Source organism: Suncus etruscus, chromosome 8, assembly GCF_024139225.1.
Source record: "Suncus etruscus isolate mSunEtr1 chromosome 8, mSunEtr1.pri.cur, whole genome shotgun sequence".
Lineage (NCBI taxonomy): Eukaryota > Metazoa > Chordata > Mammalia > Eulipotyphla > Soricidae > Suncus > Suncus etruscus.
The window spans coordinates 68571606-68599517 of record NC_064855.1 but is presented as its reverse complement, the minus strand read 5'-3'; the positions used below and the strand labels follow the sequence as shown (position 1 = coordinate 68599517).

The 27912-nt window shown below is 36.7% G+C and overlaps 1 protein-coding gene across 1 annotated transcript in view; it reads right to left on the bottom strand.

Annotated features, from left to right (window-relative positions):
- Positions 1-13031: 13031 nt before the first annotated feature.
- Positions 13032-27912, bottom strand: part of ENOX1 (ecto-NOX disulfide-thiol exchanger 1) — a 440285-nt gene continuing 425404 nt past the window's right edge. Inside the window, exon 16 of the mRNA XM_049778780.1 lies at positions 13032-13843. Within this exon, the coding sequence (XP_049634737.1) occupies positions 13712-13843 (132 nt within the window). The 3' untranslated portion in view covers positions 13032-13711. The remainder of the gene's footprint in view (positions 13844-27912) is intronic.

Below are 27912 nucleotides of genomic sequence, written 5' to 3'. Positions count from 1 at the left end.
CAGTAATGATGTCCTCAACTGTTGATTCTTCCTGGGGATTTTCTTCCTGGGTCTCTGATGCAAATGTTGACGCTTATGTTGTTTCTGTTGAATTTATCAAAGACTTCAATGTTCATCTGCTCACATTCCTTGAGTATTTTTTCCATTGTCTGATCATTTGCTTTGAGGATTTTTTTCCAATATCTTCTGCTGTATGGAGTTGTTTTGTATCTCATCTTTCAGCTTGCTGATTCTGTCCTTGGCTGCTGTAACTTTGTTGGAGAGGCTTTCTATTGAGGTTTTTATTTCATCTATCAATTTTTTCAGTCCTGTTATTTCATTCTGGAGTTTTCTGATTTCTGTCTTTGTGGTTTGTTCAGTTCCATCTATTCTTCCTTTGAGTTCTATGAATATCCTCCATATTTCTACTCTAAGCTCCTTATTTGAGAGGATAATTAGGTGGTTGGCATATTTTGAGTCAACAGAGCTGCCATCTTCATTTAGTATTTCTGATGTTGGCTTGTGTTGTTGCCCCATTGTCACACTTGCTGTGTGTGTGTGTGTGTGTGTGTGTGTGTGTAGTTTTTTTTCTGTTTTATGGTTGAGTTCATTTACTAGAGATGTGCGTGGCTGTGAAGCACTCTGGGCCCAACCTGCTCAGGTGTTGGTTTCAAACTGCACCACTCAGGAGCCCTCAGTAGTGGTGTTGGCTGTGGCGACCTGGACTCACCCTGTTCAGGTGTGTCCAGGGCACCTCAGTCTCTCAGCTTTCCTCAGGGACCTGTGCGGAGATTGGTATCAAACCCACAGTGCTCAGGCACCCTCAGTCCATATTGGGATTTTTAAAGTCATACTTTAAATTTGCTCCCTACTCTGCCTCATTGGAACATTTGGGAATGTTTGGAGATGTTTTGAAGGGTAGGTGCTTTTATAGGTTATTCCTGGGATGAGGTTGTTGTCATCCAGTGGGCAAATAGAACTACTAATCAGCTTACAATGAATTGACATTGTCATGACAAAATATCTAGTTCAAAATGGCAGGTTTGCTGAGGTTAAGTAGTCCTGTTCCTGAGGCCTTGTTGGTCAAGTCACTAGTAGCTATTAGGGCACTTAATTTGCATTGCTTCTTATAGAACAAGAGTCTAAAGCATTTTCTTGAACAAGAGATAAAGTATGTTTCAGCTATCTCTTCAGTGACAAAGATATCTGTGGAATGCTGAGTGTGATGCTGTGGACGCTACTTCATTAAAACCAGATATTAAATTTAGAAATAATTTTTCTTTTGTTGTTGTTGTATTGGGCTACATTCAATATAGCTCAGGGGTTACTCCTGGGTTTTTACTTATAAATCACTCCTGGTAGATTCAGGAGACCATATGGAATATCAGGAATTGAACCTGGGTCAACCACATGCAAGGCAAATGCCCTAATTTATGTACTATGGCTCTGGCCTAGAAATAATTTTTTCTAATTCACTTCTTGTTTCCTAAAATGGTGAGTCAAGCCAAGATGGATTCTATGACAGGAAAATACCTTCACTAACAAAGTGCCTTGTCTCTGTCATCACTTATGGTGCTTTGTGTGGACTCCTATAGCTGTGTATTTTACCTCTCTTGCTTAAAGACAGGCCAGAGAGATCAAGATCTATAGAGTCTCTCTTTTCTGGACCTCATACTTCTCTGTACAAGGAAAATCAGTGTTTAATACAGGAAATTCACCACCTAGCCTAATGTAGTCCAACAGGCTGACAAACTTGAAAATAAAAATTAGGGCAGGAAGAAGAAAACGATTCTCTGTGATGAATGTTCTAAAATTAGTCTGCAGAACAGGTATATTTCCTCTGAATATTAATAATATGCCCTCACTGGAATATATCATTGAAATTTCACTGGAAAATTAAAAAGGGCAAGGAAAGAGTTTCATGCTGGAAGAATCTTTTGAATAAGTTAAGTAATTCTACTAACCAGATTTAAAATAAATTTGCTATGTGCAGGAACATATTAGTCACAAGGCAATACATTTTGAAGTCATTTTTATGGTGGCAGATGAGGTTTCTTTAGAAGATTCTTTGTCTGAAAGAACTGTTTCTCAAAATATTTTTCAGGTTTTTCAAATTGAAAGGCATCAAAAATAAAGAATGATGTTTGCTATCAATTTTAAGAGGTTGTGACCTATTAAAGGATCATTTAATAGCAAGTCCATAGACAAATAAAAACCCACCTTCTCAATATCCAAATTCTTGCTCTGTACTGTGTCACCTATTGTTTGTCATAGAATCTAACATTTCACTGCCAATAGGTAGGAAGATAAAACTCTGATAGAAATTTGGAAACAAACTTGTATGTGGATGCATCCCAGCCTGCTGCTTTTCTGTTGGACTTGGACTTTTCTGTAGGACTTGGACTAACTGTTTTCTGGTATTCCTTTCTTGAAATTGAGATAACAATTGCCATGAACAGTTAATTTGTACCAGGGAAGCTTCAAAGTCTCCTAAAATATAACATAGCCATCACAATGTCCCCCCCCCTTATTTTTGGTTTTTAGGACCACACCCAGTGATATTCAGGGATTACTCCTGGCTATGCACTCAGAAATTGCTTCTGGCTTGCGGGACCATATGGGACGCCGGGGATTCCAACCGCATCCGTCCTGGGTCAGCTGCATGTGAGGCAAATGCCCTACCACTAGGACACCACTCCTCCCCCATCACAATGTGTTTTTATAACTTAGACTAGTTTTTTACAGACTGATGCAAGCGACAATTTTTCTACAATATGTGTTTGAAAGTTTTCTGTGATGGATATGTTTTCATGGTTGAAGAGTGAAGACATCAATTAATCAAAGATGAATACATGAAGGAATTCTCAAAGCTTTTACTAGGTTAATGGTATCATGGCTTGACAAGAAATAAGTATTTCATAAATATTTCCATAGAAGTCTTTTAGTGAAACATCTGGTGATGAATCATCTTATGAATTCATGTACAACACTGATTTCTATGGAAAACAGTTTTGGAATTATGGTAGATTTATTGAATTTATGGTTCACTCCTGGTTTCTGGTTTAGCTATGTGACTTGTTTGACTAATAAATTGTTAAAAAAGTGTGATGTAAGGGGAGGTTTGAAAAATTTTTATGTGTTGACTATTGTTTTCTTGCTAATTCTCATAATCACAATCTTGGTCATATTCTTCTCTTATTTATAATAATTATGAGTGTATGTTGGAACTGGAGAATTTGCTGGAAGCATGAGAGACTTGTGGAAGAGAATGAATTTTCCACAATGAAGGTCATTTGAGACACATGGTCTCAAACTACAACCACAAATATTTGTCAACTGATATAAAAAATATGAAAGTGATCCAGGAAAAAATATGTTCAATTTAAGAAGAAAACTATATACCTATGAGTTAAATTGTCATTTTAAGTTGTTCAAGTTTTTTTTTGCTTGTTCTGTTTTTGTTTGTTTGTTTGTTTTGGGTGGGGGGCATACCTGGCAGTGTTCAGGGATTACTCCTGGCTCTACTCTCAGAATTTGCTACTTGCAGGCCTAGCGGGTGGGTCATATGGGATGCCGGGGATTGAACCCTCATCTGTCCTGGGTTATCTGCATGCAGAGCAAAAGCCCTACTGCTGTGCTTTCACTCCGACCTCAAGTTGTTCAGTTTTAACTAATCTGTTATGCATTGTTTTATGTGGTAAGAGAAAACTGACATAATATTGTAATGAAAACTGGGTATTATCATATGGTCTTTTATTTTTCTTAAATCCACAGATGAGTGAGACAAAGTGGGTATTTTCTATTCACTTAAGGAATGTAGATGTCCTGGGGTGGGCATTGAGTGATATTTATTTTTCTAAAATAAGTTTGGGAACCTTCACCTAATGCCTGTTTCCTTGAAACAGGGCTCATTGATATAATCAGATAGCTACCTTAGATTCTTTGCCACTTCTTGTTTGTGTATTAATTTTGGGGGGATATTTTCTAATATACCTATATTTATTGCCAGCATCATCATCGTTATTATTTTGGTTTAAGTTGATCATCCTACTCACAAGAGCAAATAGCTGTAGCAGTAGGATTGGGGAGAATATGAGGCTATAAAAGTTATTACTAAAAATAGTCATGCCTGTCAACAAAGTTGTGAATATGTATAAATGGGGCTAATTGCTTATTACACATTTTACCATTACATGTACATGACTGTGTATACATAATTTTTTATTAGAATGAAGATGTGAATACATATGTAAACACATTTATTAGTGCAGAGAGCTGTGCTATTGGTAAAAATGTACTGTGTCCCTCCAGTATTTTGAGTAATTCAATGTTTTGATTCCATATGTCACATCCAAGTTTATTGAGAAATACTACTACACATGACCAGATAAATCAATGAGACAGTCAGATGTACTATGTAAAGTATAGATAAAGTATTGTGGAGAAAGAAGGAACTATAAAATTGGAGTCAAATGTGGTATGACAAAGCAGGAATAGTTGCTGGTTCTTGTGCCTCATCCTACACTTCCAAGCAGCACTAAGGAGCATTTTCTCACTCTTTCTACTTCTTTATGTTTATCCTTAAACTTGTGGGCTGGTGATATATGGGGTAAACTATCTGTGTTGCCTCTTCATGAAGTAGTGGGATACAGAGAAGCAAAAGAAATATTTTATTCCTCTGATTTTCCTAGTCCAAATTGAATTTTCCCATCCTTATTAGAGATAAGATCAGGGTGGGAGTGGGGAGGGTGGGTTAGATATTTAGTATTTTCTCTGTCCCAAGAGTGGAATATATTTCTATTTTTTCTGAAATATTTTATATTTGATAAAACACACCAGATTTATCTTTGCCAAGAGTTTCTTCCAAGAGGCCTGGTTTGAGTTAAGAACTTGTTATTCACTGATATCATGATTTACAAAAATCTCCCTAAAACCTCCCAGTAAGGCCACGGGAATCTGCTGTTCTTTGGAAATCCTAGTACTAATTATACATGGTCCTGTAGACTCCTGAGACTGTGGGAAATTTCCTATTGTGTTGTATTAAAGTACTGCAGGGAAGAATCAGGAAGCTAATGTGTTAGTGGTCACCACTAATGGTGACATATTTTTCCATTGGCAGGTGGTTCTGAGGCCAGGAGATTAAAAACACTTGCTGGAAGAGTCCTATAATCTTATATAATCTGTCCAGTGAATTATAGTTAATAGAGAACATATTAAAAGTTTATGAGATAGATGTTAATATTATGTTAATATTATCTCAGCTTCAGAGGTTAATTAGATGCCTATGACCCTAACTTGGAATAATTCCAAAAAGTATTGTTGACTACTTCACTATCCTGTCTCTATGACTAGGTAATCTAATTCTTCCAGGAGCCAAATTATCTTCTGTCTTAACAATAAGTAGTAGTAATAATAATAAAACACTTTTATGTAGATTGGCATACTTGATTTTGCTGTCCATCCTTTGGTGGTCAACATTTGGTTTTATATAAGGCTCAACATTAAAACTCATTTTTGCGGGATATATTTGAATCAAAATTTTCTCACTTCTTTTAGAACAGATAATAATAAATTGGTTGCTACTCAGCCTTAGGAAGTGACAATTATGCTCACTAAGAATTCACAGTACTTTCTATTTAGAAGTTGATTTATTGTGATTGTAAGTCATAAAAATGATGCATGATATGTTGATTTGATGTAACAATAAATGTCTGTTTAATAAACGACCCAGAATGTTTTTCATATATTATCTGTACCTGAAGAGTGTTTGGCTTATCAGCCCATACTTCATATTCTAAAATAAGCAACAACAACAGTAAAAGATAGCTAGGAAAACAAACCCTCATTTATACAAAACATATTCAAGGGCAAAAAATAATTGATAAAAGTACAAGCAGATAATTTTTTGTTTTTCTTCTGAAAAGAAGAATGATATCCAAAAAGAGTTTGCTGCTAGATATGGTGGGTTACATAGCAGCACTTGCTCAGATATGAAATTCTATTCTTATCTACACATAGTTCTTCTTAAATGAAGTTGACAGTATTGTGGGCTGATATTAAGACAGACTGCTTTACTAAACAAGGAAAAAAATGTTTCACTCTCTACAATAGCAACTGATTTCTATAATGGAAATTTCTTTGTACAGGGAGAAGATATTAGACTCTTTAGCATACAAACATATTTGAAAGACAAAATGCATTTCATTACATGGAGAGTATTTTGTATTGTACATTAACCACATTTTTTAGAGAAAAGTGTGATTTTTTTTATTGTAAAATGTCTGCAATTTCTTTTTATGAGTCTGTTTTATCCACGAAGTAAGAACATTCTATTACATATTCCTGAACCAATAAATATTCATTATGTAAGAGGTGACATATGAAGTATAAATGTGTTAGTTTATTGTTGGGTATCTGTGTAATTCTGAAAGTAGGCAAACAAACTTGAAATTTTGAATCAGAACAGCTAATTTGATTAACGCAACTGGTCTGTAATTACTAGATTTACAGGAGGCCTTTACTTTGATACTCTCAGCAACTATAATAGAAAAGTATGTTCTCAAAATAACACTATTGAAGGCATTAGCAGCAACTATAATTTTTCATGACAATGCCTGGCTGGGTTTAAAAAAACTTAATTAATACTTTATTTAATTAACGCATATTGCATATTTAGTTGACCATCATTCAAAATGGCAGTTTCCCAGAGTCATACAGTTTTTTCACAGCTGAATGTATTTCATCCTAATTACTATTTATTGTAAGTATTCCAAAAAAGTAAGAAGGGGCCCGAAACAAAGCTTTTCTGCTCCACATTTTCTCCATGGCCTGAGTCAGGGTGACTAGGAGAATTTTCAGTCTTTGCAGATTTGAGAGTTACAACTATTTTACTATTTTAGTCATATACTTGGATATTATTTACTACCTGTAAGATGAAGATTGTTTTACACTTGTGTCTATATTAAGAAGCAGAGACAAAGGAGAGGCATATGCTGATTATCTTTGTTCTTTGGTTATATGACTAGTTCTATGTTTGGTGCTTTACATTATTTTGCTTCTTATTCAGTCTCCACTGCAACCCTATGAAGTTGGCATTAGTATGGTCATATTGAGGCTAGCTCCTCTCTGTGATTAAGTAGAAGTGCCTTACTCAGAAGGTCAGTGAATATTGGTTTGGAGACTCAAATCCAGCCCTTAAATGCTCTTCAACATAGTATAAAACATTTCTACATGTTGGAAGCCCATAAATAAAAAAATATCTACTAAGAAAGGAAATTGGGAGATGCTGAAACTAAAGATAACAGAATTCATAGTCATCTAATGTATTAGCACATTTGCCATAACTAATTTAATTTTAAATGTTCATTTGGTGTGCAGTACATAAAATTATTCAGGTACTAATAATGAATTGAACACGTGAACCTCAAACCAGGTGAATCAAAGTGATCTGAGCTATGCTATTTTACAAATCTTGCTTCTATTTTCTTACCTGATAAACTGAGAAAACTATTATGTAAAATAGTGCTTATATTTTGGAGAGTAAAACAAATATATCAGTGAATTTTAGAAAAAAGGATACCCTCTTTTCAGAGCCAAACATTCCTAACTCTTACCAAGAATAACTTGTATATCCTATTTTCTGTAAAGAAATTGTTCAAACTATCATTTTTCTAGTTACTACCACTTTTGTCTACTTACAACTTATCTCAATGAAAATAAGATTATCTGGATGGACAAAAGCTCATCCATACTTTAAATTGTTTTTGATGTAGCAGTCATTATTAAAATAGTTAAATACTTCAATACAGATAACTGTCTTTTCCTTGCTGCAGTGTTATTATGTTACTCAATCTTAAAACAGATTCGAGTTCTGATTCAAGTTACATTGTGGATGAAACTTAAAAACATGCCAAGTGAAATAAGAGACACAGAAAATAAGTATATGGGATTCCATATTTTAAGACCTAGAATAGACAACTAGTTTTTGTGTTTGGGTCCCAGAGTTTGTCTGGATGTGTGGTCACAAAATCTACTTTCGCCAGGTTCAGGTAGACTCAGTTGGTGTTATGTTTGCCCACAGTCTCAGCATAACTATCAAGCAAGCTTTTATATCATGATATCTTGTGCTGCTACATGACAAGAATGACGAGAAGAGGGTGACCTGGGGGTAGGTTGGCTGGATTAATGGTGCCTCATCACACTTACCTAGGTGTCTGCAAGTGCCTTGGACACCCAGACTATGCTTTCATTGCTGTCTACTATGGTTGCATTGTAGACCACAAGGGAGATCAAAAACTATTTCTTCCCAGGGACAATGAGTCCGTTATGCAGACCAATAAAAACCTGAAGGTTGTGGAAAGGGGGAGGACATAGTGGAAACAGGAAGTCAGGCTCTCTCCCTAATAGCCCACCAAATAAAATAGCTTGAAGCAGAAGCACAGGCTATAGGACACTGGGAACATCTCCACTCCTGCAAAATAAATCATCCAACCCAGAACATGAGCCTCAGAGCTGGGCAGGAAATGCTGTATTTCCTTTACATGGAGTGTGTAACCCCCTGCAAAGAAAGCCGATCTATCCAGTTGAAGAAGTCTCAGACCACTGGACTCCAGTCCCATAAAATGACCCAGACGAAAGGTATAGGCCCAGGGATGAGGGTAAAATTGTGGATTTTCCTCAAAAACTGGTAAGATGTACTAGGTATATTGCATTGGGTGACTCCCCACCACCTGCAAACAAAATGCCCTCCACAGAGATGAAGGAGCCTGACATTCTCACCCCCAAATGCACCAGCAATATAATATCGCACCATTTCTTTCTGCAAAGGCATATTAAATAAGGGGAAATTTTATGTATAGAAACAAGCTCTTATCTACTAAGGATAAGAACTCATACATTCTACAATACAGGGGCACCTCCCATTTTGAACATAGGTCATATAGACTCCATGTGATTAGACAGCGACCAACCCTGGTCCTTAGATCTCAGATCTAGAACCGACACAATTCTCCACAACAGCTCCAGGAACCAAACTCCCCCTGGGACATTCTTTTTCTTTCTTTTTTTTTTATTTAAGCACCTTGATTACATACATGATTGTGTTTGGGTTTCACTCATATAAAGAACACCACCCATCACCAGTGCAACATTCCCATCACCAATGTCCCAAGTCTCCCTCCTCCCCACCCGACCCCCACCTGTACTCTAAACAGGCTCTCCATTTCCCTCATACATTCTCATTATTAGGACAGTTCAAAATGTAGTTATTTCTCTAACTAAACTCATCACTGTTTGTGGTGAGCTTCCTAAGGTGAGCTGGAACTTCCAGCTCTTTTCTCTTTTGTGACCCTGGGACATTCTTAATACAGCTCTGACACAAATATCTGCCAGTTTTCATATGACATCCTGATAATGAGGAAATGGCAACAACTTGATCTAAGAGCAGGTTGTCTTATCTCATCACCAAACAACAAGATGAAATCAGAAGACACATCATCCTTTGATCTGAGAAAAAACCAGGATTGTTTACTACAGAAGACTGACTGTGATAACCATGACTGGGCAGAACTTATCCTGGGACCAATAAGAAAGACCCTAGCCTAGATTTTGGCCTAAGATCTGTACAACAATTCTAATTCTAGAGGTCTGACTGAGACAACAGCAACTGAGCAGAACTTCTGGAAACATAATCAAAGACTCTATCCTAGGCTTCATTCTAGTATCAGTACAAAAACCAAGACCACCACCAACAGAAGACTGATTAAAACAACAGTGTTGGAACAGAACTTCTAGAACCTTAAAGAAAGACTCTATCCTAGGCTCCATCCTATAACCTGTGCAAATACCAAGATCTCTAGTTACAGAGGCCTGATTTTATCATCCATGATTGAGTGGAAAGTTTCCAAACACCACAAAAAGACCTAGGGGAGGGCATGTATGGAGCCTGTAGTTATTCCCGTAACAGTATGCTTCAAGGGCAGAGAAACCTGTATTTTTTAGGCCAAGGGAATTCCCTTTCTAAACTCCCCAATATTTACTGTGCCTATGCAAAAGAGGGTGGGGGAAAGGAAGCACAATATTTTCTTCTTTTTATTTTGGGCTCGTCATTATTGTTTGGTTGTTGTCTGTATTACAGTTGTGCTTTTCAGTTTTTGTTTGTTTGTTTGTTTTGTCATTGCAGTTTTTTTATTTTCTTGTTTGTTCTTATTTTTGTATTATTTTGTCTTTTGTGATGTTTTTCTTCCTTTTCCCCTTTTTTCTCTTAAATTAAAATTTATATTCCTCTAGATGGACTCCTCCCGGTTTTGTTTGTTTTTTGCTTTTTTTTTCTTTTGCTTCAAACAGAGCCACATAACTTGAACCATTTTGTTCTGCCTCATAATTTAGGGGATATGGGATGCATGCTGAGAACAGGAGTGGAGGAAGGACAACACTGGTAGTAGGAATGCCCCAGGATCAATGCTGCTATGTACCTAAATATTACTGTGAAAGATTTGTAATCCACTTTGGTCACAATAAAAATTATTAATAAAAATAAATAAATAAATAAATAAATAAATAAATAAATAAAACAAAATGCCCTTAAATAGAGCCATGGACTTCTGGGTGCTGCTCCTCCAGCCCTATAAACAAAATAAATACAATTCATGGGTTGGGTAAGAAATTCTTGCCTTTATTTTTCACAATGTGGGGTGGACTCCTCACAACCCTCAAGAGGGCCTCCCCAACAACAATGCCAAAAAAAAAATGCCTGAACACAAAGGTAAAAGCCACAGAGGTGAAACGGTGTGCTTCCTCAAAAACTGGGTTTGAAGCAGCTATCAGTTACTAGTCATGGTTATTAGCTTATAGGATTAGACTTAAATGAATCTGATATTTGAGAGTGAAAAGAACATGTGGTCATTTGCTCATGAGTTCAAACACTACATTCAAGATGTACTAATAATTATGTAAATGTTGCTAATATGTAGATCTTTTGTGCTTAATTCTCCACTAGTGACAAGTGAGGACAATTAGATCTTGGTTTAGGGTTAGAGAATTAAAAAGTTTGGGAGATGAACATCCCAGTTAACTTTCCAAGGTACCAATATTTGTTCCTTCCTATGATTTTGAGTACCCTCTAGATTTACATGTCTTTGAGATTGTTCTGAAATTATTTATTGAAGTTAAATATTTAATATACCTTATATAAACAATATAATTTATTTCAAGTATAAATTAAAATACCATAAATAAATAAAATCTACTGAATAGAATCCTATAAAAATCTCTCTTGTAGAAACTTAGTTTTAGTATTACTCAAAGAGTTCTGGAAGCTGTATTAGCTGTTTTATGCTTCTGAGCTGGTATTAAAAGCTCAGAATCATGTGTTTAGAAAGAGTGTCTTTTGGTCAGGTTAACTACAAGATCCTTCTAATAACTTTTCCTAACCAGAGCTCTGCATTAGAGTTTTGCCTGGTTTACTCTCCTTCTGATAAAGTGACTTTTTACAATACAAGTAAGTACCTGAACATTTGAATGCACGTTTGAAAATATCTCCCATACTTTTCATCATAGTCAATCATAAATTATGGTAGTTTTCCTTTCATTTCTTCTAGTTTGTACTGTACCATATAACTAAAAATGTTTTCTTTATTACTTTTGAACTCTTAGAGGTACTTTGAATTTCTTTTTTACAATAACATCTAGAAATAAGGTTGCCTTTTTTTTTTCCATGGGGACATGCCCAATTGTGCTCAGGGCTTACTTCTAGCTCAGGAATTAATCCTGGTAGGTTTAGGTGACCATGTGGGGTAATGGAAATCAAACATGAGGTTGCCATGTGCAAGGCAAGCAAGTGCCTTGCCTACTGTACTATTTCTCCAACCATGTACATTTTTTCTGAATGTCCTATACTTATTTGTGTTTCCTGACCTAAAGATAAGATTGCCAGGGTAATGAATGTTACTGGGCATGATGGATGGTAATAGAAAGCCTTCTAGTATTTCAACATTTTTCCCCTTACAAGGTGTACCATACCATAAACAAAAAGTTTGAGCATAGCATTCCTTTCCCCTCCAATTGAACACCGAACTCATTAATGGGAGGGTTGTTTCTTATACATCTCTATATCTATGACATTAAACAAGTCTGAACATATGTGTAGCTATTTATAGGAGTTATGAATGGTATCTTACTTTATCAGGATTCATTAGAAGTATCTCAAGACCAGTAAAGTTTTTTTTTGGGGGGGGGTTTCGGGCCACACCCATTTGATGCTCAGGGGTTACTCCTGGCTAAGGCTCAGACATTGCCCCTGGCTTGGGGGCACCATATAGGATGCCAGGGGGATCAAACCATGGTCCTGATCCTTGGCTAGCGCTTGCAAGGCAGACACCTTACCTCTAGTGCCACCTCGCTGGCCCCAAGAGACCAGTAATGTTTAATTGTAAATCATGAACATCTTGTCAGGTAGGTAAATGCATGAATTGATAATTTTAACAAATTGACAAGCTGTACTTTCCCCTAAGGGTACAAAGAAAGCTGTGTTGGTTGTATTTAATATTTTCAAATTATAACTTCTTTAATGCTCTATAATTTCCTTTTTCATGCCATAGTATTTCTATATTTTTATTTAAAATAATTTTTGTCTCAATATCAACCAGGAATTTAGTAATTTTATTTTTATTTTATTTGGGTTTTTGGGTCACACTCAGTGATGCTCAGGGATTACTCCTAGTTTGGGCCTCAGGTATTACTCCTGATAAGGCTTAAGGGACCATATGGAAACAATACTGGATGCCAGTGATTGAACATTGGTAGGCTTTATGCAAGGCAAGTGTACTATCACTCTAGCCCGGGAATTCAATACTTTTTAAATGTGAAACAGGACTGAACAAGGTAAAAATATTTTAATGTTAAATTAATGTATATCAAAGAGTTGAAAAATCAATATGGTAGAAGTGATATTTATTGAAAAAAATTAATATTTGCTATAAAATTTATAACAGGAGTATTTTCTGGATGTTTATTTTGATGCATAAACCTGAATATTACATACCAATACAAGACAGTAGCACTAATTTTTCCTTTATTTACATTTTATGAAAATTGTTATGCAGTATATGTTAAAAGAACTTACGATGAAGAATTGTTACATTAGAAAAATAATATTCTTGATAAAGCATTCTCAAGGAGTCCAATCACATTTTCTGCCTCTTCAAAAAGGCTAAAGTCCCTGGAACAGCATATAACTTAATTTACAAAATACAATAAATGTTCAGACAACATATTCAAGTTTTCTTTTGGTATGATTCTTTTTCCTCACTGTAAAACTACAGCTTACTAAAACAGAAAGACTTTTAGGAAAATGTTATTTAATGGTTTCAGCTATACATTACATATACAACTTGTAGCCTAGTGTCAGCCATTACTACACCATTATTAAAGTAAATATTTTGCTTGGTGAACAGTGTTCCAATGTGGCCTATTTTTAAGATGTTGCCATCGTTAGGGCTACGAAGTCATTGGTTTTCCTAGGAATCAGATCTGTCACAGTATGGAACTTTGTTTATTTGTAAAGAACTGGTACACAATCACATTTCCACTCACAAGAGAACGCCACAGATGTCACTACAGTTCAGTCTTTGCGTCGTTTCTGCGTGGACGGGCCCGCCCCAAACCTGCTTTCGCAATGTACAGTTCTGGCCGGGATTCATTTCCAGAGAGGTGTTTTTATTTTCCCACTTCACACTTAGGTAGTTTTAATTCCTTCAAAGGCACACAATTTCCACCTTTTTTCCAGTGTTGCTCCCACGCCTGTGAATTCCTGTTTAAACATGCGTGGCAGTCTCATCAAAAGCATTTCTATTTCATTTGCAGATATCTGTTGAAAAAGAAGAAAAGTTATTATTGATGGGATTTGAAAAAAAACCATTATTGAAGAGGCAAATATTGGATGCTCTCCCCAAAAGATCTGTCAAGCCAAGCCTTCTACACTGGCATAAGTAAAGTGCTGGGCACTGTTATCCAGGTCATCTGTCACTGGAGAGGACTTGAGATGGCAAGTTGAGATTCATGCTCCTCTGGATGACTACCCTACAATATACCACGTCCACACAGCATTCCATGAAATAAAAGAAGATAGAGATAACCTTGAAGGCCCAGAACCCTCATTATTGTCCCTGGTATTCTCCTCCCCTCTATAAAAGACATCCAACAAACTATAACTTCCACAGGGCCACTGGGTCCATTTCTTGCCAGCCCAATTCCCTTTCCTCCTTTTAACTTTAATATGTACCAGAAGAGATTTAAAAAAAAGTTTGAGAGTGGAAAGAAACCCCAAACATACAACTATAGAAATCTTTTTTTTTTTTTTTTTAACTATAGAAATCTTGTTCAGGCTGATTTTTTTTTGTTGATTTTCAAGCCACGGCCTGTTGTGCTCTGGGGCTACTCGCAGATCTGTGGTCTAGGGACCATATGGTGCTAGGGTTTAAACTTAAGATTCTTGCATAAAAGATCTCTTGATTTCCTTAGGAAACAGATCTGTCATGGTATAGAGTTTTGTTTACTACAAAGAACTGGTACATAGTGACATTACCACATACAAGGGAATCCATAGATGTCGTTAATGTTCAGGTTTTTCATGGTTATTGCATGGATGGACCCACCCCAAACTTGCTCTGGTGCTTCAGTGTCTTGTCTGGGTTTCAGACAGTCCTTTTAACTTCCAAGCCAGTCCTAAGTTAGTTTTTTTGTTTATTGTTTTGGGGCCCCATCCAGCAATAACCAAGGTTTATTCTTGGCTTTTCACTTAAGAATTACTCCTGGTGGGCTCATGGGACCATACGAGATGCCAGGAACTAAATCCAGGTGGTTGCATGCAAGGCAAATGCCCTATTGACTGTTCTATTGCTCTGGCCCTACTAGGTTGATTTTTAATATTTCTATCTACTCCAATTTTTTCTCCTTACTTTATTTTTAATAGATAATTTATTTTAAGAACAATAAACCAAAGGCTCTGTACTAACATACTGTCTCCCATTCCCTGCTAATACCCCAAGTTGCATCCTAACATATATATATATATTTATATATATATATACACATATATACAGATATATATATCACATGTCATATAATATAGTTGAGACCTTGGAATTGACAGCCTTCCATTTGAATCCTATATTTACTGCTATAAGCTTAATGACCCCTACCAAGATAATTTGTCTCTATGCCTTAACAAATGAGAATAGCACTGTTTATTACAGGTACAGTGAAAATTATTGGCTTAGCACAGATTCAGGCACATAAAAGTATTTCAAGAATCAGAGCTATTATTTCTCAAGGTAAAATATTTATAGGCATAATTTTAGAATCTATAATTCCACTCAATGCTTTTTAAATAGAAGCTGGAATATCCAGGAAGCTCCATCAACTGTTCATTTAATATGTTTCACAGCTCTATTGAGGCTGAATCTACATACTACATATATTCCAATTATACAATTTGGCAAGTTTTGACATGTATGCAACCATCACTTAAAGCAAGATAATAAGCATAGTCATTCCTCTCTCAAATTATCCTACAACATGACTGTCATTACTTTTTGCCCTTTCTTCCTGCTATTGTCAAGCAATATCTAATCTTTTGGTCCTTTCATCTTTGCTTGAGGTATCTGAAATTTTATATAAATGAGCTCAGAGATGGCACATAGTTTTTTTTTGTGGGTGTTGTTTCTTTTATTTTAATTACATAGTAATACTCAAGTGCTTTTTCACTGTTGATCAAGATTCCATTTTATGGGTATATTGCCATGTATATGCATGCATTATTGATAGTCAACTGAGGATTTTTACTCACTGGTTTAAATACAGCTGTTATAAACATGTGTGCTTGTAGCTTCTTTTGAACTTTACTTCATTTCTCTTGGTACATAATTAGAAATTGAAGATATGAGCCACATATGTTGATAATGTAACAAAACTGATCAACTCCTTTTTCCAAATTAACTGTTTTATTTTACTGGATTAAAAGTAGTGTTTGAAAGCCACTCAACCTGACAAAACCAAGTTTGGGCACCTTTACATTTTACATAATTAAAATGGGTGTGTTCTCTCAAGGTATATTGCTGAGAGCTTAATTTAAATTTCCCTAATTAATAATGATTAATATATTTTCATTCACTTATTTAACATCTGTGTATCATTAGTAGAGGTTTCTGTCCAAGTATTTTTTCCTTTTAATTTTAAAGTCATATTGAGTTATAAAAATTTTAAATTTGAGATTAAAATCTTTTATCAGGTAAACATTTATACAAATCTGTGTTTACATTTTAGAATTTCTTTGGAGTGTCTTTTGTTGTACTTTTAGGAAATATTTTTATTCAATTTTTTAATTAGACTACAATTAACATACTTTGTCAATTTAGCGTCAGATATAATGATCTTACTTTTGTATACAACCCAAAAGAATATTAAAATATCAACCATCTTTTCTTAGTAAATTTCAAATTCCCCATGTCTAATTAATTATAGCTCTTACCCAGCACATTATTTCTCATTGACTTATTTTGTGAATGGAAGTTTATATATCTGTCAGTCCATTTTGCTTACCCCAACCCTCACCTCTCTCATAATTACCAATCTGTTTTTTGTCTCAATGATTTGATTTTTAGATTCCACATACAAGTGGATCATACAATATTTGTCTCTTTATGACTTATTTCTCTTAAAATGAGTTCTATCTTCACATCTTTAGTAAGACTTCTTTAGTGTCAATTTTAAAGAATATGCCATGTGCATCTGAGAAAATTTTTTATTTATTCCTTTTGGTATTGTGATCTCTGTATATATCTATAAGCCCATCTCACCAATTCACTTAATACCATTATTTCCTTGTTGATTCTGTTTGGATGACTTGTGCAATGCTATAAATAGCATGTTGATATTCTCTCTAATTATTGTGTTGCTATTAATGCATTCCTTGAATTATATCAATAATTGTTTTGCATATGTGGGTGCAGACTTATCAATATATATTCCTGATCACTATATAATATTCATCATGATACTTTTTAACCTCTTTTTCAGTTTAAAGTATTTTACCAGACATAAGACTAGCAATTGCTATCTGTTGTCTATGCTATTGGATTTGTGGCAGGCAGGCTGATAAGGAGAATCTGGAAATGTGGACTGTGAAACAAAATACCTTGAACCTAAACCAATACCAAACCATGAACTCTTTGAAATACTCTTCCATTTGGAAGAGCCTGGATAATCACTGAGATGCAAAATTCCAGGTCCAGAGTATTGGATGGATCCCTTGGGAGGAGAGACTCCACTGCAGGAACAAAGGCCATGTTAAGTCTATCAAAGAAAATTATTAATTCCAAGCTCAGCCAAGCTACAGACAGGGTGTGTGTAGGAATTTGGTTAAACCTCATAAAATTAACTTGACAAATACCTAATCAATAGTAAAGCAGAGTGTCTGACTTGTACATAGCCTACCCTAGTTCAATCTCTGGCAACCCAACCATAGAGCCTAGCCAGGAGCTATCCGTCAACATGGAATCAAGAGTAAGCCCTGAGCACAGTTTGGTGTGGCCCCCAAACCAAAATACTAATTTGACAGAGGCAAAAGCCCATTTTTTCCTATTCTGAGTGCTTCCCATATCCCTGCCTAGAATGTAATATTCCTTTCTTTAACTTGATGGTGCAAATTCTCTATTTTGGGGGTTTTCCCACTCCTTAATTTGGGATGTGTAATTGGCTCTTTCCACTCTGGAGAAGCACACATTATTTCTTGAGCACATAATTTGCTCTTTCTCTCTTCTCATATTTCCCAAATTATTTTATGTCACTCTTTGGTTCCTTCCTGACATTTTTTTCTGTGAGGGTAGGTGACTGATGGAGGAAAAACAACCTGGGCAAAAGTAGACCTCATTTTCCTTTTCCTACAAAGAGCAAATTTCTTACTCCAGCCTGAGACCATAACTACTTAAGAAATCAGGTGTGACTCAGACACAGTTAGATGGATGCCTGATGGAGCTGATGGGATGCAAGTTTTGTGTTGAGGAGGTGCTCCTTGCACAGTGTTCATGTAAAAGCACCTAGACTATGAATCCTAAGTCTTGCACCCACTTCCTGGGTTACCAAGGTGGATAAAGAAGAAAGCAATAGACTTCCCTTTCCAGGCTGAAATACCTTGCTCTATGGTCTTTCACTTTGAGGCTATTTTTGTATTTTATAACTGATGTTAGATTCACCTGTCCAAAGTTTTGATGGATCCTGCTTACTTAGCCATCCCAGTTACTCTGTGTATTGATTGGTGAGTTCAAGCCATTCACAGTTACAATTTATTGAAATATGAGGCCAACTTACTACCATTATATCCATTTTTCCTCTTTGCTGTATATTTCTGCTGTTTCCTTTTCTATTTGTTTTTATATGCTTTTTCATTTGGGTGGTTTTCCCTGGTGATTCTCTCAATTTCATTATATTTTCTTCTGAGTATCTCTGCTCAAGATTTTTGTTTTGTGGTTACCAGGAGGACTATAACAGTGTCTCTGTAATCTAAAATATTCTTTTTGTGTGTGTGCTGGCATTGATTGGTCATCTAAACATGTTCTTTCTTATTCTTCCTTCCCATTGATGTTTACTGTTGACTCACATTATTTTTGTTTATGACCGATTCTGTATTGCTCTTTATCACCAGGTACAAAGTATGATGTAAGGTTGTTCCCTCCACCACAGACACACACTCATAATAGTTTAGCTTTTCTTATTGTGAAAATCTGGTTGTGGCATGCTCCACATCAGCTTATTTATCTGGAAGAGTCTTTCTATATTATGTATAAATAGTAATTTTGTAGGTATCTGGAATTTTTTATTTTTTATGATCTTAAATATGTCAGTCTACCATCTTGCAATGTTTCTGCAGAGAAACATAATGAATGCTTGATTAGGGTATCACTGTATTTTTCCCCATATGCATTTAATATTTTTATCGTTGACTTTTTTATAATTTGACAATAAATTTGAGTCATCTTTCAATTTGCAGGACTTCTATTTTCCTCTCAGCTATTACTTCTTGACTAGGCTAATCTGTCCTCTTTACCTTCTGCAGAATTACTATTTTTACTATTTTTATTTTACTAGAATTACTATTTTAGTGGAGTATAGTATTTTCATTTTTCCTACATTTTCTTTTTCCTCTTCCATTTGAGTCATAAGTCTTTAATTTCACTCATTTCCCCTGTGAGATTAAATATTGTTTCCCTGCTTTTATTATAAATTTTATAATAATGATGTTAACTTGGGGATCACACATAGGGGTGACCCCTGCACATAGAAAGCATAGGTGGTACCAGGGATCTGGGCCACAATGTGTGGGATGAAAAACAAGCACTTTAACTTTTACTTTCATTCAGTGTCATGTCATTTGGAATTAGAAGGTTTTTCTAAATTTATAGTTTAGGCAACATGATTATAATGGTGTTAATTTTTTTATATACAAAACTATTGTATCTTCTTTTTTTCTTCTTTATTTGAACATCTTGATTACATAAATGATTGTGATTAAGTTTTAGTCATGTAAAGAACACCCCCTTCACCAGTGCAACATTCCCACCACCAATGTCCCAAATCTCCCTCCATCCTACCCCACCCCCACCTGTACTCCAGACAGGCTTTCTAGTTCCCTCATTCATTCACTTGATATTTGGTAGTTCTCTGTGTAGTTATTTCTATAGCTGTACTCACCACTCTTTGTGGTGAGCTTCATGGAGTGAGCTGGTGTTCCAGCCCTCCTCTCATTGTTTCTGAGGATTGTTACAAAAATGACTTTTATTTTTCTTAAAACCCATAGATGAGTGAGACTATTCTGTGTGTGTCTCTCTCTACCTCTGACTTATTTCACTCAGCATGATAGATTCCATGTACATCCATGTATAGGAAAATTTCATGACTTCATCTCTCCTGACAGCTGCATAATATTCCATTGTGTATATTCTGGGGGGGGCGGGTAAAGGAGGGAGATATGGAATACATGCTGGGAACAGGGGTGGAGGGAGGACAACACTGGTGGTGGGAATGCCCCTCATTCATTGTCACTATGTACCATAAATAATTCTGTGAAAGATTTATAATGCACTTTGGTCACAATAAGAATTTATTTAAAAAAAAAAGAAAAGAAAAAAAGAAACCTAGGCTGGCTACACATAAGGTAAATATCATACCCACTGTACTCTTTGTCCCTGCTTCTAGATATATTTTTATTAACTCCAGTCACTTTGATGACTACATTTCCATTTTTTAGTAATATTTTGCTTTGTCTTTGACTACATTTTTGTATTTCACCGATTTTCTTAATAATAGTTATTTCAGGGGCTGAAATGGTGTCGCAAGTGGTAAGGTGTCTGCCTTGAGACACTAGTCTAGGACGGACCAAAGTTCGGTCCCCTGGCATCCCATATGGTCCCCCAAACAATATCTGAGCACATAGCCAGGAATAATCCTGGAGCATCACTGGGTGTGGCCCCCCCAAAAAACAAAAAAAAATAGTTATTTCAAATTCACTGTCTCTTACACTCTCAATTTCTGTGACATTCAGATTGATTTTCAAAGAAAATTCTCATTCAACAAATTAACCATTTCTGGCATTTGCTTCATCTTACCATTAGGAAATGGTGTAACTCTCACGTTTTATACTTTCAGAATCTGTGCATTGTGCATGCGTGCATGCAGCATATGAAGGATTTCTTTATCAGAGATTTCTTTCAGTCACTTCCTTGTGTATAGAGGACGTAGCCTGAATATGGAATCTTGTGCTGTTGTCTGTCCTAGAGTTCAATAGGCCATTCCTCTGGGCCCAGCACTAGACTCTAACAATAATAGACTTTCCTGCATTTTTATAAAGTTAGAAGTCTCTCAGCCTTTCAAGCTTTTCCAGATCTCATTCTGTAGGGTGGTTTTTATAGCTTAAGGCTCTGATAACTGCAGATGTTATCAGTTATGGTTAAAGGGAGGAGATTTCTTGGATACGCTGTATCTACTGAGATTCCTGAAAACTTCCCTTTAGCATTAATTACTCTGCCTTAGCCACCAGATCAATTCTTCTCTCATCTCTGAAGGAGTCTGCTCATGCACACCCCTAGTGTGGAACCCCTTACCCTTCTTGGGGTCACAACCCACACAGCAAATATAATCCTCTACTGGACACCATCTTCTGCTAGGTGGGACATGGGGCAGAAGCTCTGAATTGTAGGTTTAGAATCACTGCTAGCATGGTGGGATGGGAAAAGTGTGGAGGAAAGGTGCCCTCTACCTTGTGTGTGTGCCAACATTTCACTATTCAGCCTACCAAACCTCAGCTACATGACTGGATCTTTCCCTTGTCAAGATTCCTTTGGGATTTGAGAGCACTGGATACAACCAGATTTCTGACCCTCACCCATGTAGTAATTCTAACTTCCATTGTCTGGGCAGCTACAAGTTTTTGAGTCTTTCTCTGTACTCATCCAATAACACAGGTTGTTTCTTAAATCTTTGTTGTTGTCCAAGCTCCAGTCTTATAAAATGTGCACTTTGACTCCAGACGAATGCAACAAAATTTATGATTGCTAGTGTATTTTTCTTTATAGTCTATTTTATATACCCAGAGTCATACAAAAATTTCTTGGGAACAAAGAAGTTTCCAGTGGAAAAGGTTGAGAATTCCTGGTCTAAGCAGCCTAGTTCATTACTAATCAGCAATTTTTTATTAATTAATTAATTAATTATAAATCCTCATTATTTAGCCTTGTGCCCAGGTCTATCAATGTCCTGAGGGGAGGGGAAGGACCACTTTTACTACAGAGTGACTAGGCTGGCTGGAGGTCATATTCTTAGGTTTCAAACTTAAAGTATGCTAATATGTATGACCTAGTATGGTTGTAGTACTCTGTTGTAAATCTGCAGCACTCATGTGCTATGGAAGGTATCCTCTGGGGATCATTGTAATCACAGTATATATAATCTCATCTCTAAGAGATATCAGTAAAGGACAGTACGCCAACAGCAGAAGCCAAGATGTATTCTGTGTGTGTATGGTGGTGGGTAAAGAGATATTTGAGGGGGAACCTTTGGTGTTTTCTCACTTTTGTTGAGAAGTGTTCATCTCATTCTCAGACAATTTTCAGAGAAAACAGTTCCAAAGACCAGCTATATATTTGCTGCATCTGTGGGAGTATGTTGAGCTAAGAAAGTCCATGCTGACATCTTACACTGTCTCAATGCCATAGTTAAGAAAAACTAGTGTATTTCAGACAGATAAGTGATTCTATTTTTTTTTAATTAAAGACAGTGTGGGAAATATTTATTGCATGTTGGTTTTGATCTGGGCATTGGTACAATCTATATACTTAATACAGTTAGGAGAAGAAGAAGATGGGGTGTTGTGTGCTTTTTCTAAAGCATAATCAGCAAGAATATTAGAAAAATGTTTTTAAGTCAAGTTCTTCAGTCTCTTCTCTGGAGATTCTGATTATCTGGGTCCCACTACAGACCATTTTATGAACAAGCACATTTGAATTGACAATGCAGACTGGAATTGAATTTACAATGCAGAAGGATTTTAGCCTGGGTTAGATCATGAACAAACTCCGTGACCTCGGGGAGGTCATTTAAGAGCTGTAATTTATTAGTGTTGTCATATGTGCAATGGAAATAACAATATCAATGAAATTGTGAGAATTATACTTTAAGTGCAATGCAGTGCCTGGCACTAGGACTCTTTCTATTTATTCTTATAAATGCCGAGAAACTATTAAATATTAATACACATGAATATTAAACCTTTTTGTGGTAGGCAGTATGTGAAACTGTGTTCATATGCCTAAGGAGAAAAGCATGAATAGGTATGTGGTCAGATATGCTTTTTATTTAGTTGAGGCAGTTTTCTATAAGTTTTTGAGGCTATTTCTCCTCTTAACAAGGCCCCTTCTTCCTTTTAGAGGAAAGTTTCTGTCCTTTGGCTTGGCGTTTGGGCCTGCCCCTCCCCCCAGAGACCCCTGTGGGCCGGCTGGGGAGGCCTGAGTGAGTTTCTGTCCTTTGGCTTGGCGTTTGGGCCTGCCCCTCCCCCCAGAGACCCCTGCGGGCCGGCTGGGGAGGCCTGAGTGAGTTTCTGTCCTGTTGCTCGGCGTTTGGGCCGGCCCCTTCCCCCAGGGTGGCGCCTAGAAAGGCAAGTTGAGTGACCCGAATAGACGGGGGAGATAGGGCCAACCATCTGGACTCACAGGTGACCTAGAGCAGTCCACCCCCCTGGACCCTGGAGCGGACCAGGGACTCCCCAAGGGCGTGGACAGAGCCTACAGGGTCGATCTGAGGGAACTCATTCAAGGGAGGCTTGGAGGGAGCGGAGCTCCATTGAATCCCAGAGAAAGGAGGGTGGATTGAGAACTAGGCTCAATAGCGCCAGTAAACATTGTGGCCAGGAGTGGAACTGCACTGCTGACAATAATAAGGAGCAGAAAAGGGACAAGACCCACTGCAGGAAGGCTGAACTCTAGGTAGCAAAGGGGAGGAGAAAGGGCTAGGTTCAACAAACTCACCCAACAGCCCCTCTAGAAACACCTTCAGGAAGGAGACCAAAGCAGGCCGAAATTAGAAGCCACAGCACTCCAAAACACACCATTAAATACAAAGAATTATGCGTAGATCAAGGAGATCTCTTATAACTGGAGACACCATGACAAGCCCTATCAAGTTTCCAAGTCCACCAAAACGCACAGATCCAGGGGAAGAAGACCTAAAAGCGGTCATGAGGAAGGAAATGCAAGAATTACTAAAACAAATGAAAGAAACCCTAGCAACCGAGTATAAGAAATCCATGGACGAACGAATCAGCCAAATTAAAGAAGAAATGTCAAAGAACATGAGAGATTCCATACAAAAAGAAGTGAAGGATTTAAAAGACAAAGTAGCAAGCCTTACGAGTAGAAACACAGAGTTGGAGAAGCACATCGAAGAACTCGAAGGAAAACTGCAATCAAAAAATGATCAAGAAACCAACAAAGAAATAAAAGGCAAAGCACTGGAAGGAAAAATCCAATATCTAATGAACAAGGACAAAAGAAACAATCTAAGAATTGTGGGTATACCAGAAGGGGAGGAAATAGGGAAGGGGGAAGAACAGGTGGTCAGGGAGATAACAGAGAACTTTCCCACCCTCTGGAAAGACAATTCAGGACAAATCCAAGAAGTCAAGAGAGTCCCTAATAAAATAGACCCTAATAAACCCACACCAAGACATATAATAATCCAAATGACAAAAAACAAAGAGAAAGAGGAACTCCTGAAAGCAATAAGGGAGAAAAAACCCTCAAGTACAAAGGAAAGGACATAAGAATCAAACCAGATCTCCCATTTGAAATAATTCAAGCAAGAAGACAGTGGAATGACATATTTAAACGACTGAATGAAAGAAATTTCCAACCCAGGGTCCAATACCCAGCAAAACTATCATTCATATGGGAGGGCAGACTAGAAACATTCTCAAACATGAACGAACTTGAACTATTTGTGCAAACTAAGCCGATCCTAAGCGACTTACTCAGAGACGAATTACACAATCCAAACCCCTGATTGTAACAACAACCACTCCACACAATACAACTGCACAACAGTCCTCTCTATCAATAATTTCCCTAAATGTTAACGGACTAAACTCTCCAATTAAAAGACACATAGTAGAGAACTGGGTTAGGAAAAATAAACCGGACTTCTGCTGTCTGCAAGAAACACAGCTACAGTTACAGGATAAGCACAGGCTTAGAATAAAAGGATGGAAAGTAATTATTCAGGCCAATGGAAAACAAAAAAGAGCAGGGACAGCCATTCTTATATCAGACCAAATTGTATTCAACCTCAAGAAAGTGATCAGAGACAAAGAGGGTCACTACTTACTGATCAGGGGAACATTAGATCAAGATACACTAACCCTGGTCAATATCTATGCACCTAATGTAGAGTCACCAAAATATGTGAGGCAACTACTGGCAAACCTGGAGAGACACATGAAGGGAATTGTGATAATAGTAGGGGACCTCAATACTCCACTATCACCACTGGACAGATCCTTCAAACAAAAAAATAGCAAAGAAATAAGAGCTCTAAATGAAAAATTAGAAGATTTAGGGCTAATAGACTTATATAGAGCCCTCCATCCCCAGAAAGTAGAATATACATTTTTCTTAAACCCACATGGAACCTTCTCCAGAATAGACCATGTCTTAGGATACAAAGCCAACTTATATAAGACCACAAAGGTAAGGATCATTAGAAGTACCATTTCAGATCACTATCCACAGAGCTTATAATTGATGTCAAGAAGAAGCAATGGAGGAAAACTAATACCTGGAGATTAAACAACATGCTGCTTAACAACAGCTGGATCAAAGAACAACTCAAGGAAGAAATAAAAAGATTCCTTGAGACGAATGACAATGAAGAGACAACATGTCAAAATTTATGGGACACAGCAAAAGCAGTAATTAGGGGGAAACTCATAGCAATACAGGAAAATAACAAAACCAACAGTTTAAAAGATCACCTCAAAGAATTGCAACAACAGCAACAGAGAAATCCAACCACAACCAGAAGGCAAGAAATAATAAAAACCAGAGCAGAAATAAACAACATAGAAACTAAGAAAACAATACAAAAAATCAATGAGACCAGGAGTTGGTTTTTCGAAAAAATAAACAAGATAGATAAACCATTGGCAAAACTCACCAAAAAAAGAGGGAAAACACCCAAATCACTAGGATCACGAACGAAAGGGGAGAGATTACAACAGAACCCCAAGAAATACAACATATCATGAGATCATATTATGAACAACTTTATTCAACTAGGCTAGAGAACCCACTAGAAATCGACAGATTCTTGGACAAACACCCTCTTCCAAGACTGGAAAAGGAAGATCTAGAAAGTTTAAACAGTCCAATCACTTCAGAGGAAATTGAAGATGTAATTAAAAAACTCCCTAAGAACAAATGCCCAGGCCCAGATGGATTTACAGGTGAATTCTATCAAACATTTCAAGAAGACTTATTACCACTGTTCCATAGGCTTTTCCAAACCATAGAAAAAACAGGAATCCTCCCCAACTCCTTTTATGAGGCTAATATCACACTCATTCCCAAAGAAGGCAAAGACACCACCAAAAAAGAAAACTAAAGACCAATCTCACTAATGAACATAGATGCAAAGATACTCAACAAAATCTTAGCAAACCGAATCCAACATTTCATCAAAAAGATCATACATCACGATCAAGTGGGATTCATACCAGGAATGCAAGGTTGGTTCAACATATGCAAATCAATAAACATGATACATCACATCAACAACATGAAAGACAAAAACCACATGATCATATCAATCGATGCCGAGAAGGCGTTTGACAAAATCCAACATCCTTTCATGTTAAAGACACTCAGCAAAATAGGGTTAGAAGGCACCTTCCTTAAGATAGTTACAGCTATTTATGAAAAGCCTACAGCCAACATTATACTTAATGGCGAGAAACTAGAAGCATTCCCACTAAGGTCAGGAACTAGGCAAGGCTGTCCACTCTCTCCACTCTTATTCAATATAACCTTAGAAGTCCTAGCAATAGCAACCCGACAAGAGAAGGGAATCAAAGGAATTCAAGTAGGGAAAGAGGAACACAAGCTAGCTCTATTTGCCGACGATATGATGATATACATCAAAAACCCTAAAGAGTCAACAGAAAAACTTCTAGAAACAATCAACCAATACAGCAAAGTGGCTGGATACAAAGTCAATACACAAAAGACAGTAGCGTTTTTATATACAAACAATGAAGTTGAGGAGAGAGATTAAAAATACAATCCCATTTAAGATAGTATCAAAAAATATCAAATATCTAGGAATCAATCTTACAAGAGAAGTGAAAGATCTATACCAGGGAAACTTCAAAACACTTCAGAAAGAAATTGAAGACGATCTAAAGAAATGGAAGAACATCCCATCCTCATGAATCGGTAGAATTAACATAGTCAAAATGACTATCCTACCCAAACTTCTATATAGATTTAATGCAACCCCTATCCAATTCCAGGCAAATTCTTTAAAGAAATAGAACAATCAATTACAAAATTCATCTGGAACCACAAAAGACCCAGGATAGCCAAACACATACTGAAAAATGAGAAGTTGGGAGGCATCTCCTTACCTAACTTGAAACTATACTATAATGCCATAGTAATTAAAACAGCATGGTACTGGAACAGAGACAGGACCTCAGACCAGTGGGTCAGAACAGAATTCCCAGACATAAACCCTCAGATATACAGCCAACTAATATTTGATAAAAGAGGCAAGAATATGAAATGGAACAAAGAAAGCCTATTCAACAAATGGTGTTGGTACAACTGGAAACTCACATGTACGAAAGTGAAAATCGACCCATAACTCACTCCTTATACAAAAGTCAACTCAAAATGGATCAAAGACCTGGAAATCAGACCTGAATCTATAAAGTTTATCGAGAATAAAATAGGCAGAACACTCGAAGACCTTTATATCAAAAGGGTCTTTGAGAATGGAGCACCAATGGCAAGAACGTTAGCATCAAATATAAACAAATGGGACTACATCAAACTAAAAAGCTTCTACATGGCAAAAGAAACCCTACTTAACGCAAGAAGACAGCTAACAGAATGGGAAAAAATCTTTTCACTTGAAATATCAGATAAAGGGCTGATATCTAGAACATACAAAGCGCTCAGAAAGCTGAGCCCCTCAAAACCAAATAAAGACATAAAAAATGGGGAGATGAAATGAATAGACACTTCTCTGAGGAAGACAGAAGGATGGCCAACAAACAGATGAAAACATGCTCACCTTCACTCATCATCAGGGAGATCCAAATCAAGACAACAATGA